This window comes from Phalacrocorax carbo, chromosome 1, assembly GCF_963921805.1.
Source record: "Phalacrocorax carbo chromosome 1, bPhaCar2.1, whole genome shotgun sequence".
NCBI classification, from domain to species: domain Eukaryota; kingdom Metazoa; phylum Chordata; class Aves; order Suliformes; family Phalacrocoracidae; genus Phalacrocorax; species Phalacrocorax carbo.
The window spans coordinates 78,416,442-78,429,975 of NC_087513.1; the positions used below are offsets into that span (position 1 = coordinate 78,416,442).

The window sequence follows — 13,534 nt, forward strand, 5'->3', positions numbered from 1 at the left end:
GTTTTCTCTTTACTTTCAGCATTAATACTTCCAACACTAGCAAAGATTAATACAATTGTGACACAATTTTCCTACAGGTTTCTTTAAAGCTGTGAACACACTAAGTCTATCTTTTTAAAATATTTAAGTGGGGTATAAGGAACTTCAAAACCTCACAGAAAACACGAACTGAAATAGTGATTTATGATTTTTAGTTTTATCTATAATAATGATTAAGTGTTTTTAATTACTTCTTATTAGTAGCACTGGATCCGTAAACCAATGTTATTTTTAAATGAAGTCCTCAAATATAGTTCACATTTGTGTCATGGTAATTTTCAAGTCTGCTAAATACAAGAGTAAAACTAACCCAAACTGAGTAGTTCTCAATTTTGTTAACACTTTAGATCACATTTCTCTGCCTAATGCCAAGCATGCTTTGGCATATTACCTATTCCTCCTCTGACCCTAAAACTCAGAAATCCTTGTTGTTTGTGTAATTTTCTTCTTCAGGACTGAAGCTGTCTGTGGAAACTGAAAGTGTTACTTTTAGTAACAAAGATGATAAAGCATCAAGTAGGCCTTTTAAGCCAAGCACATCAAAACATGACACACCTGAGCACTACTGTTTCTGCAAAGTTTCTTGTAGATCTGATCAATAGCTATGGAGGCATGCTCAAAACACCGGCTAAAAAGGTCGTATCTCCTTTTTTTCACCTGTTCAAATTCTTGCTTGCATGTTCTGGCCTCCTTTCTGCTGGTCTCAAAAGCTATGAAAAAAATTACTGAAATTACTCCATAATAAGCCTCTAAGCAAATACACAGAACAAATATATATTGTATACCATAACAAGCATCAAAGAAAATATCTGTTGCAGAAAAAGGTTCTAATGCACATACAAGGAGCATAGCAATATTCAAATTCCTTCCAGATTTCAAATGGAGGCCCCAAAACCTGAAAAGTTGGGATGTATTCAATCGGCTCTACACTACATTAATCTGGAGCAATGAACAAAATTCTTCCTCTAATTCCTTCTGTAAGATGGGCAGGCTTAAGCAGCACCAGCTTACCTGTTCCAGCTTCAGAACTCCTTGCTTTTCTTAATATGTTCATGTCTGCAATGCTCTTTGAGGATATAAAAAAAATTTGTAGTAACACTCATGTCTGAGTTCTGGACAACATATACATGTTCCCTCAATTATTTAAGAAAAATTTGAAGAATTTCATTATTAAAGTCAGTAATTTCTAGAACACAAATAAAAATACTCTATGATGTCATTTGGCCAACAAAGTATCTTTCCAGTCATTTAAACTGGACTTCAGTAAACTACCACAAAGTGTACGCTAAGAAATTGTTTACATAAAAAACCAACTGAGGATAAATACTTGAGCACAAAAAATACCTTAATATCTGAAAGAAGCAAAGCCAGTAGGATCAACCCCAGAAAGAAGAATTTCAATTAGGGTGAAAACTCTTACAGTCACAAAAGAGATTAATATGAAAGACTCAGTGTTACCATCCACTGATTCTTGGAACTTGTCCCGAGCTATCTGTAATTTCTCTACTGCTCTCAGGTTTGGAGCAGCTGTCTTCATTAAAGTAGTCTCTTTAGATTTTATTTCCTGCTGCATCTGGTTCAGCTGATCCTCTATATCTTGATTAGACTCCAGGTCCTAATGAAAAAAAAAAAAAACTTGAGCAATAAAACTTGCTTTTATGCCAAGACTTTTCAATATATACGGCAAGCACTCATGGTTTCTGGAAGAAGTACCCCACTCATCTAATACCTTTAGCTGGAAACACAACACAACAAAAACTCCACTCAGAGTCTTAGTTCTCAGAATAAATTTACTAGATCCTAAGCAGTGTTTCACAAGACCTTTAAAAACAGACAACAAATTCACTTTAGCCTAGAAGTCTGGGTTAAAATACAACACATGAGGAGGATTAGCTGGCTTCACTACTTGATTTCTAAAGAAAACCTTTGAAGACAGGTTCTCAGTAAATTCTTCGAGACAAGTTCCAGTGATGACAGATTCATCCCTTACTCTGTACCTAGCCTCTGACATTTAATTATTTTCCTTATGATTAAAAAGGAAAAAAAAATACAAGAAACTGCTAAGAAAACATGACCTAATGGACCATTACAGAGAGAAATACGGCAAGTCTTAGACTCTGAAAACAAGACAAGGTGGCACAATCAACCCCCCTGGCAGCCAATCATTGTTTCTCATTTTGAGTAATAACCTATAGTGTTGGAACTTGAAGGAGAAAACAGAGTTATATTTTCTATTTATCCATTCTGTTTTTATGGTTTAGGTAAGCTTTAAATTAAATTTAGTTCTATGGGAAATTGACCTATCCGGAAATTACATACGTTAATGCTATATACAATTGCAAACTCAAAACACACATGCATGCGCGCACACAAATGCACTTAAGCTTAACAATGTTTTTAGTAAGTTTTATTTAAAGACTAGCATGAAGAATAATTAATTTCAACAAATAAAATATTTTAAATAAAAATAAAAAACTCCATCTCTAATAATTTCAGACAAAAGAAGATTACCTTCAGGTCTTCTGCCAGGCTGCTGTAGTCTATCTGAATTGCCTCTTCCCTTTCATAGATACTTGCTGTAGTCTGAGTGCCTTCTGTTTCAGTTCCTAGCTATAGATATGAAGGACATTCCAATTCAGAAATATGGCAGTTAACTTTTAAATTGTTAAAACAATACATTAAAAGGATATAAAATGAGGAGACAGTGGTACCTGGTATGAGGTAAACTTATTCCACAGTTCATCCCCTAGCCAAAATGGAATTAACAGTTAGCTCTTAGGAGTCTAATTAAAAAACACACCTTTTAAATGAAGATGAAAACATCTGCTAATTTCAGTTTGAAGCTAAGATGAAAGCAGCGGTAACTTATTTGTAATATATTTAGAACAATGTGCATACTGTAAATCTCCTGATTGGAAAGATTTATGTTCCCCTGATAATTCAATCCCTTTTCAAGTAAGGGCTCTGAAACGTGTAAGTCGAGGAATTTCTTCTATGCAGTTGACCTCAGAAGAAATGAGTAGCTTCAATTATGTATGGCATAAGCAGAGTATCTTCTGGACACTGTAAGTCTGGATTTCAAACAGCTACTCTCTCTTGAATGAAACACATCCTGCTTGCTGATATCAGTCCCTTTCCCACCTAGATTCTTTCTCAGAACCAAATCTTACTGGTCTTCTCAGTGATATTAATTAGCAATCTAAGTTGTTATTCCTACTGCCCACTTCCTTGGTTTCATCCCTTCCTTTTTCACAAACTGCAAGTGCTGAGCTGCCTACATGCTCTGATGATTAGTAGTTCGTGTCCTTTCCCTTCAAAGGCTGCTTACCTCACTGCCTTCATTTTGTCTTCTGACGCACCCATTCATACCTATCCTCTAGCAAGAATACTCTTCTAAGGAATAGGTTCAACAAGTTCACAGACTTGTAACAAGTCCTTCAAAACCCATAGCTCTTTTCTTTTCTAAGAGTGGAGAAAGTTTAATTTCTCCTCACAAAAGATATGCTGGAAAAAGGGGGAAGACTGAGACAAATAATGAGGGTCAATCCTCTGATAGCAGTATTTCTGTTTTAGCCTATCCCTGATTTCTGTGAATATCTAGATTTACTGAAGGCAAAAGGATGATTTAATATAGCATTGACATCATGGATAATTAACCCAATATTATCTCAATCCAGGTACATGCCATATTTATTTACATTTCTGAATTGATCCCTGTGTGTCCTCTTACATATGCATATCTAGAATACTCCTTCATACCAATTTTCTTGTACCGCAGTGATTTTACGCATTTCACAGGAATACATTTCAAGCACAAGCAAAAATACCTGCCAACAATATTTCTGTCTACAAACAGAAATCCTTCTCTTGAATGGATGAGCCCTCATAAATACATTGTTTTCATGTGATAACATTACTATGTAAGACAAACAGTCCTGTGATGAAAAAATAAATAGCTTTAAATTCAAGACTGAATAATCGCTCCTCCATGACTCCTGTCTTCTGTAAACATTTTAAGTACCTCTACTTCACTGATGTCATCCAGTGATCCAGAGAGGAGCTTTATTTTCAAGTCCTGCACCTTGCATTCAAGAAGCATATTATGTCGTCTCAATCTTTTCTCTTCCAGAGTGGTTTCTATAGCTGTAGCTTCCTTTTGTAATTTTGTAGTTTCCCTACATACGCAAAAGGCACAAAACAATTAAGGAGCAGAGGCATCACTGCCAATAACATCCATGGCCATACAGCATGAAAAACAGTTACCAAGCACAAAGAGGGCTTTTTCCTCTACAATCCCTATCGAACATAAAGGAAAATGGTACTTAACTTCTTCCATCCCCTTCATTCTCCCAAATTACTCAAGAGGGAGCTGGGAACCACACGCTATTCTGTCATGCAGGCCAACACTCTGCTACTCTGTATCAACTATTAATTCTATCACAAAGAAAATGCTCGTAGCATGGACATAGTTTCAGTATACTGCCAAGCTCCCAGTATAGCATGTTCAAATATCTGCCTTTCTTAACTACAACTAAGCTTTGTTCTGTTCAGCTCTGCTGAACATGTACGGAGATTTGATCCTTTTAAAATTCAATCAAGTATCTTTTATCATTACTCTACTTGAAATACACCTTCTTTGCAACAAATTCCTTTGATAGCATCAAGTTGCTAGATAAGGTAGAGACATAACAGTCATATTGTTAAAATTACACACTATAAAATTAATTATCAGACATACTATATTTATATAAAGATATATATACAATTCCACAAGTTTGCCTGGCCATATTGTGCCAACATGTCGGGTTTTTTTTAAACATAAAGAAGACTCATGATTAAGAGACATTAAACACATCGATAATAAGCAATTATAAGTAAACTAAAATATAAACTGTCCCCAAAGTAGTTGATTTAAAAGAAGAGTAAGGACAAAATAGTGACCTAAAATGAGTGTTAGTTTAAGGTATCCAACACTTGAAAAGCCTGGAGAAAATGAGAACACTGAAATAATGAAAAAAAGGTCTCAATTTAACCAACTGTACAACTCAAAATTATGAAGCTACCAGCAAATTTAATATGCCCCTTCCCCCTCAAGGTGTAAGCTAATACATACTTACCAGAAGTCACTACATATTTATCAGAAATCACAACAAGACCTAACACTAGGTAGATAATAAGATAATGTTATTCTGTATGGCTTACGGGATGGCTCCCATGAAATAATCTTGTTCACATTGCTTTTGGGAACCCCACACCAGATTAGAAACACTTTTTAACTTATGCATACTGTAAATGCAAATTACCATGTCTCTAATGAATCTTTCAGAAGAAAGCAAAACGAGAAATTCGAACATCTGATCACTAAAACTCTTCTAAATATTAGTACATTAATATTTTCCCAGGAGTACAATCAGTAATTACCTATTAAGAGTTAACAACGTCTTTCTGAACTCTTCAACTTCATTTTGGGTTTTTATAACCTCAGATTTATGAGCACTTAATCTATCCTTAAGATGTTGCTGCTCCTCCACAATTTCATTCACTTTTTTTAGAAGCTTTTCCTCAGCCTGCATAGAAATATTTAAATTTTTAACCTTTCACAAAAATTCTCTATGTGTCATCTTTATTATACAGAAAGAAAGTTAAAAGTTTAAACCTGTTACAATACATTCAAATATGTTGCAGCACAAAATCTGAAAGGCACTGGGAAAATGGCCTGTCTTATACATAGGAAGGTCCAGATGTTTTGTATACACAGGCACGGCCAGCTCTGGATTTGTGACTATACTGGCCTAAACTATAAAGCTACAAACAAGGCGGGGATCCTAGGGCACCTACGATCTGTAGGCTACTCCCTTTTCCTCAGTTAGTCCCTTAGCCCTGCAAGGCGGATCCCATCTGCTGTACATCTGTAATGCATTTAGCAACACCTAAGGTAACCTAAAATCCTTTAAAAAGTATTAATGATTAAAAGATAAATCCTGAAGTAATCTACAGAGAACAAAGAATCTGTGGAGGTGCTCTAGAAGAGCCTTCCCCCGTATAACCCATACCACTGCTAAATTGCTAGAAATTAGGTGCTAGAATACAGTAAACCTAACGCTACGTGCATGAAGACATGACACGGTCCTTAAGAGACTAGTATTATGGCAACCTAATCAAGACTTATTGCTGTTGCAATATCTGAACAAAGTACCTTCTGAATTTACTCCAGGACAAAAATACCTGAATTGGCTCAAAGTCATATTTCAGAAGAATTATGCACACAGGCATGAAGTCAGACATGTTTTTGTGCATGACTGAGTAAGGGTCTATTGTTTTTCCTCTGTATCAGATATACGTGCCTTCTAATGCTAAAGTACAGAGTTCAAATGATGCATGTGTGGGTTTTTTGCCCACTTTGGGGCAGTTTTACATTTCATTTTTGGTTTTTATTCGAAGTACTAGTACACATCTTTTCTCCTTCACTTTCTAGTGCACCACAAGCATAGTTTATTGAACAAGCAACATTAACACACCAAAAAATTACTTATGAATAAAGAAGCCTATGAAGGAGGATTCCATACATATTACTTCAACTAAAAATTTAAATTAGCTTTCATAGAATTATTCTAAGTCTATTAGTGGCTGTGAAGCACCTTAAAAATGCAAAGCACCAGAGTTGTTTACTATTACTCATAAAATCATCTAAAGAATCTCAGCCACATGCTACTAGTTTTATCTGTAGTCCTATGCTGCCTTTTCATATAAACTAAACATAACACTGTACATACAGTAATCCCAAATTTAATTTTGGTATGCTTATTTTTAATTATTAAGTACTCTAATATGACAGGTTATTCTGAGGTTAAAATGATCATATGCAACTCAATTTTTTTAACATTTAGGAAGTCAACACTGAATTAAGCCCTTGAAGAATTTCTCAACAGCATCAACTACATTTATTCAAAATTGCAATTCAATGTGTTCTTTCCTCTCAGTCCCAGATATATATATTTTAGAATTACCTTCTGTAGCCCAATAATCTCAGCTTCATCTTTATGAATGGTCTCCGTCAACTTGCTGACTGCATTTGTTAATTTTTGTAGGTGACCACGATTATATTCCAGCTGAATGTTTAGCCTTGTCTTCTGATTTTCAAACTCCAGTCTACTCAAAGTACAGTATTTCAAACCAACACTTACAAAGCAGGCTAGTAACTGTGATTTCAAGTTATTACAATATACATTTTCACTTTGACTACTTAGATAACATTTTAATATCTTCTACATGAACACAAAAATTTGCATACATTTGGATCATTGATTCCACCTACACCACACCCTGTGGATATACTGGAAGTTACAAAAATATAAAGATACAGTACACCCACACTCAATATGGAAAGTGACGCTAGATGTTTAAGTATCTCAGTATGAATGATATACCTGTAAATGATGCAGATGATAGCTGGGCAAAAGATACACTGATGCTAAGTATTTATCCAATGCCTATGCTCCCTGCTCAGCCTCCCTAAGCCTCCTAGTCAGGTGGCATGTATGTTTATCTGAGTATTTTAAGCAGCCTATCTCAGCTGGGAGGTAGCAATTAAGCAGCATGAGACCTGTGCTTTTTAAGCCATATTCACCCTTGCTTATCATCTCTCAGTTGAGATCTCTATTTGTTTACAGGGGAGCAATGGCAAAAACTTCTTCATGTGCTGCTGTGAGAAAGGACTGAAGTAAATCTAAGTGGCTGTTTACAGAAAGGTCTCCTCTCAGCTGTTCCTGTCTGCCTCTTGAGCTTTGAGCTTCCCAAATGATTTACTAGTGCTGCATCTGTCCAGGCAAAAGGGTTGGCACACCACCAGCTACAGGCTCTCGAGACCTGGGCAAAAAGGCACCATAGCACAGGCTTACAGGACCAATGATGGCAAGTTAGGGCACAAGCAAGGCCAAGGCTGTATGTGCAATGTAGCATAAGGCAGTGCAAAAAGCTCCTCTTTTCATTGTTCTAACTTCTTACGCTTCACCAGACTTAATTTCTTGCAAACATAAATGATAAAATCATTTCATCCAGCAGGAGCTTTAACTGCAACTGAATGCACTGCACTCCTACCTCACTGCAGCCCTAGCCGAAAACATGTATTTGGACCAGTTTCTGAAAACCAGTCAGAAAGTCTCTTAGCAGCTGAAGAGACAGCTGAGAAAATGGAGTTCAGTGCTAGCAATTACACTAGTCATGTAGAAAAGGTATATTTTCTATAAATAATGTCAGGAAATGCACAAACTATCATCTGCCTGAAAACACTTGTAGTATAAGCAGACAGTCCATTTTAACATTCTCATTCTTTAAGATAAAAATTTGTGGTCCTATGGCATGCCTGTTTGAGAAGAATACCAGCTGAGGTTGTATGTGAGAAAATTAAGATCCTGTTTTCCTTAGTAGTATGGTTCCTATACCGAATCACTGCCTTCTTACCCCCAGTTGTTCTTTAAGATTTTTGATATGTAAGTGAGCCTTCACATTACCCTGTTTGTGATAGAGCCATTTTATAATGTGGATTTCAGAAAACTATTCTTTGCTTTATTTTTCTACACTAGTGCTCCCAAAACAGTACATTCTACCTTTCAAGTTTGTAGAAGAATGCCACTGACTATAACTGTACAATAAATGCAAACCATAGCAGTGCAACTGCTAACTAATCTTTGCAGTGGTAATATAACCTTTTATAGCCTTCTAGGTTTTTGTGGTACTTCCTGTGATGGAGTTACTCATTTAACAGTGTGCCCAATCTAATACAAAGCCCTTTTCTACATTTCAATTACAAATACCACCTTCTCTTATCTATCTCCTCTTGTTGTCTCACATGTTCTTGCTCATACACACGAATATTTTCTATACCAATTTCTTCACAGAACTCCTGGAAAACAGCATCTTCAGCCTTTGAATAAAGAGAAATGGAGCAAAAAAAATGTTTATACTATTTTGGCACTCACAGAAGTTAAACATTTAGACAATCACTTCATGCACAGACTGGATTTCCAAGGTACTTCAAGAAACAGCAAGCTGAACTACTGAGAATTAATTTGTACTTGACACTTTCAAATAACACTTTCAGTACAAATGCCAGATACAAGGCATATGATCTGCAAAAGGTAACTCTTATCTAAGCTCTACTGACAGCACCTGGTCATTCCAAAGACAATTAAAGTCAGCACAGTATAACCAACTTCCCTGGTTCTGCCCTTGGTTCCCAGTCAACTGAAGGAGAGAAAGCTGAATTGTACACAAGACACTGATCAGATACACCAGGCTTCTTGGTGTAGCTCAGTTCTTCATTTTAATCCTTTCAAGTGATCCATAAATAAATTGCTATGTTCCATTTATAGCAAAGCCACAGCAAAAAAACTGCTACCGAATCTCTCATTTCCTAATTATACAGTGTATAATAATAAAGGCTTCAGCCAAAAACAGTCCTAAAATTTTAATGAAGAACTTAAGAAGGCAAATAGGTATGGTGTACATGGCAGGATTGAACAATGGAATTGCAACAGCCTACAGCATTTAAGAGGAAATGTAATGGACTGCAAAAATGTTAAGAGAACTTTACACGTCAAAACCCAGTATTGTTTATATTGTTTTGGTACACACGCTTGTTTAACTACATATCAAATACTACAGCAATGCTTATAAATATCTAAAGGGAGGGTGTCAGGACGATGGGACTAGGCTCTTTTCAGTGGTGCCCAATGACAGGACATGGGGCAATGGGCACAAGTTGGAACACAGGAAGTTCCACCTGAATATGAGGAAAAACTTCTTTCCTGTGAGGGTGCCAGAGCAGTGGAACAGGCTGCCCAGAGAGGTTGGGGAGTCTCCTTCCCTGGAAATACTGAAAACTCGCCTGGACACAGTGCTGTGCCCCCTGCTCTAGGTGTCCCTGCTCAAGCAGGGGGGTTGGACAAGATGATCTCCAGAGGTCCCTTCCAACCCCTACCAGTCTGTGATTCTGTGACACACATCTGCACAAGTAAGACAAAGAAGATGCAGCAATTTTGGCATCTTCTTACATGCAGAATTCCAGTCATAGCATAATCCAAGAAAGGCTGATAAGAATGGGTCAGAGGCCAGGAACTAAACACACATACTACACACCTCAAGTAACTCCAGACAGTGGTGAGGAATCTCTCTTTCTCCAAGAATCTGCATTTACACAAGCATCTAGGTGCAGTACTGTGAATTTTCCAGATAAAACTGCAGCACCATTTTTCCATAGTTTGTTCCAGACTCCTTTGTTTGGCAAGAGTAGGAACAAGGAAGCTTCAAGAGAGAAGTACAGATGAGGTGCTTATTTCAGAGAGGCCAGAGTCTACTCTAGTAGAACGTTGTATGTAAAACCAGATTAGGTTTTACTACTATTCACTTCACTGAATGCTCTCTCAGTCTCTTCACGATAACCATGCTTTTGAATTTATCAACTGTCTGTATGAACTGTTCTGCGGACCATCTGAAGACTCGAGAATGACAAGGAAAAGGAGGTATGAGGTGGTAGAACAGTCTACAGGAGAAACAGCTAGGAGACCTAACTGCTGGATCACATATCACAGAGAACTTTTCCTGTTGCTGATAAAAGCCAGAAAGGAGCAGGTTCTAATGAAAAAAAGCTTTTTAGTACCATAACAGATACTAAATTTGGACAGGTGGGGATAGCACAAGGCCCCCAGGCTCTGCATCAGTTACCCCTCAAAAAAGAGGGAGAGCAAAGAAGACTCAGTTATATCATAAGCTAGCTCTATCTTCCATGAATTGGACTCCAAATGAATGTAGGCATACAACAGTCTTAAGAACAAAACAAAACAAACCACCAAAACAAAGCCAAACCTACAACATTCAAAAAAACCCCAACAAACCCAAAACACCTCTTCCTCCCCCAGAACACCCAAACAAACAAACAATTTAAAAAAATAAGAACAACCCAAAACAGCTTAATTAGAAATTTGCTGACAATCGTCATGCACACCTCAACCATTCTCCCAGAGCATTCAGAGTGCACAGAAAATAAAGCAAACAGATATCGGCTACTTCCCAAGAAGAGAAAGGAATTTTCACACTATGCTGCTCTTTATCTACTTTCCTAGTATACAGTGGTGTAACAGGTCATCACCTGGACATGACACCTATAGAGTTCAGAACAGGGCACTCTAGCAATGCTGAGAACTGTTCTCAGCTCTAGAAAATGGATACAGGCATGAGTATGCCTGATCAATTCTGCCTGTGGATTGCGCAAGTGGTAGATCCTCTCTTCTCCCGGTTAGAAGATATCGATAGAGCATTTCCATGTAGACACTGGATGGGTCCTGCTAAGGTCCCTGCCATGACTGCAGTGAGAATGGTTTTCAGAAGGATAGTCACCCACACAGAGACTGTCTACCGAGTGGGTGCACTGATTACTGAGAAATCAGCAAATCTTGCGGGTGCACAGCGTTTAGTGTACGTACATGCTGTCACAGATCCACATCGGCCAGGAAGAATGTTACAGTCTGGTCATGCAGTCACACTGCAAAATTCTCCCTCCACAAAAAGGAAAGATCTTGTAACTACCATTTCTTACAAAAGAACCTGGACATTAGAGCCTGAGAAAGAATAAGCTGAGATTTATTAAATTCTGCCCTCGGGCCATGAAAGACCTAGAGAGTATTTTTCTGGGATTTGATCTACAGTGAATTTTCGCTCTGAGAGCTCTAAAGCTGTGCTTCAATGGACTGTCCCTACTCAATACTACAAAGAGTAAATCATATTTATTAGCAGAGCAGGAAAAGGTGGGGAAAAACCAAGCCATCTTCTTCAAACTCAGAAATTTTCTCCTATATCAAATGAAATCACAATGTAGATATTAAGCAAAGCTTCATCTGATATCCAGAAGTACATGGATTTGGTTGGTTCGGTTCGTGTTTGGGACAAAGTCATAGTATTTTGATTTTAAGGAAATTGATTTGCAAAGCTATCCACGTGCCTTTCTGTTCAGTTACCTTGGTATGAAAGGTAGAGAATGTGTGAAGATTGCTGGAGTAGCTTATAACCTTTGTCAACAAAGTAGTTTACAAAGTTAGAAGTTGCCCAAGCTCTAAAAGTCAGCAGGAACAGGAAGAAGTTTCTGTAGTATAACAGCATAAGCTGTCACAACTATGACAGAAGGCATTACCTCATTAATTCTTTTCTGAAATTCTTCTATTTTTTCTTTTCTTTGTGCTACTCCTTCATTCAGCATATCATACTGAGACTCAATATTTATCAGTTCACTTTCCATTTTTGATTTTTCCTACATAGAAAGGAAAAAGACAGTATTTTTTACTTAATAGGATGGTCAACTTTCTAGAAATTAAGAGACAGTTCTGGTCCGGGTTAACTGTATTTTTCTGATTAAAAACATTAAGTATTTTCTTCTCAAATGCCACTTACCCACCACTATTGCCCGTTTGCATGCAATGATTAGTTTTAATGAGCAGAAAAGCAAATTACGTAAGTATCATTTAAAGTGCATTTTGACTTACAGACTTCTGAAGGTTACTAAATGATAAAACCAAGCTTACCAGAAATTCAAATTTTAAACCTAAAATAGAAAAAGCCTCAGGCAAGTTAATCTGTAATCGTGTTTTTTATATTTTATTAATTCCCCAGTCATAACTGTAAATTCAGTTTAAGTTTTACAAACAGCAAAACTACATAAGGAAGTAGTACTTACCTCACTGGTGATTAGAGCTAGATAAGAAAAACATTATTATTAAACCTGAAAATTATAAAGGCTTAGTACTATACCGTGTAGAGATTAGGGAGATGTTTCTTTTTAATAAGCTCTAATTCACTCTGTGAATATTTAAGTCTTGTCTGAGTTCCATGGCACTGAGCATGCAACTGCTTCAAGTCAGTCTCCTTACGTTTGATCTTCATTAAGTCCTAGAAAAATGTTATGATGGGAGAAAAAGCATTTTAAATAAAAAGGTGACCTATCTGGAAATTACTCATTTTTCAGATTTACGCACTACATAGAGCTAGCCTCACTGACATAGGCCCCGTTCGAGGTAAATGCTGATAGCATTGGTCATATTAAATAGTAATTTTGTAACAGATTTCTTTCTCAAAAGAAAGCATATGTTTGCAAATTCATAAATTCTTACTCTCTCCCTCTTCCAAAATAACTAGAGGTATGAAAATCGCTTTACACTGACAGGTTTTGGTCCATGGTAATATTTTTGTGTTGTCAGAACATACCATCTTTTTCACTAGAAGTCTTCAAGTACTTTGAGCCACAGCTCTTTTTCCTTGAAGGAACTTGTATCAACAGTGCTGTCCTGGTTCTCCACATCTGTGGTGAGTGAACCAACCTACCAGCTAAGGACAGAGACCTACCATTGATTATTATTAACTAGAAGAGGATAAACAGCTACTATGTCCTGTCTGCATCTTCTAGAAGTTTTGAAAATCACCTTTTCAGAAAATCATCTTCCCACAGCTG

General features: G+C 37.0%; 1 protein-coding gene across 1 annotated transcript in view; it reads right to left on the reverse strand.

Annotated features, from left to right (window-relative positions):
• SMC1B (structural maintenance of chromosomes 1B) overlaps positions 1–13,534 on the reverse strand; it is a 38,392-nt gene that overhangs the window by 8,059 nt on the left and 16,799 nt on the right. Inside the window, exons 13-21 of the mRNA XM_009512332.2 lie at positions 12,838–12,975; positions 12,224–12,340; positions 8,856–8,962; positions 7,047–7,188; positions 5,461–5,606; positions 4,061–4,214; positions 2,551–2,649; positions 1,498–1,654; positions 595–749 (exon numbers count right to left, since the gene is read on the reverse strand). Of these exons, the coding sequence (XP_009510627.1) occupies positions 595–749; positions 1,498–1,654; positions 2,551–2,649; positions 4,061–4,214; positions 5,461–5,606; positions 7,047–7,188; positions 8,856–8,962; positions 12,224–12,340; positions 12,838–12,975 (1,215 nt within the window). The remainder of the gene's footprint in view (positions 1–594; positions 750–1,497; positions 1,655–2,550; positions 2,650–4,060; positions 4,215–5,460; positions 5,607–7,046; positions 7,189–8,855; positions 8,963–12,223; positions 12,341–12,837; positions 12,976–13,534) is intronic.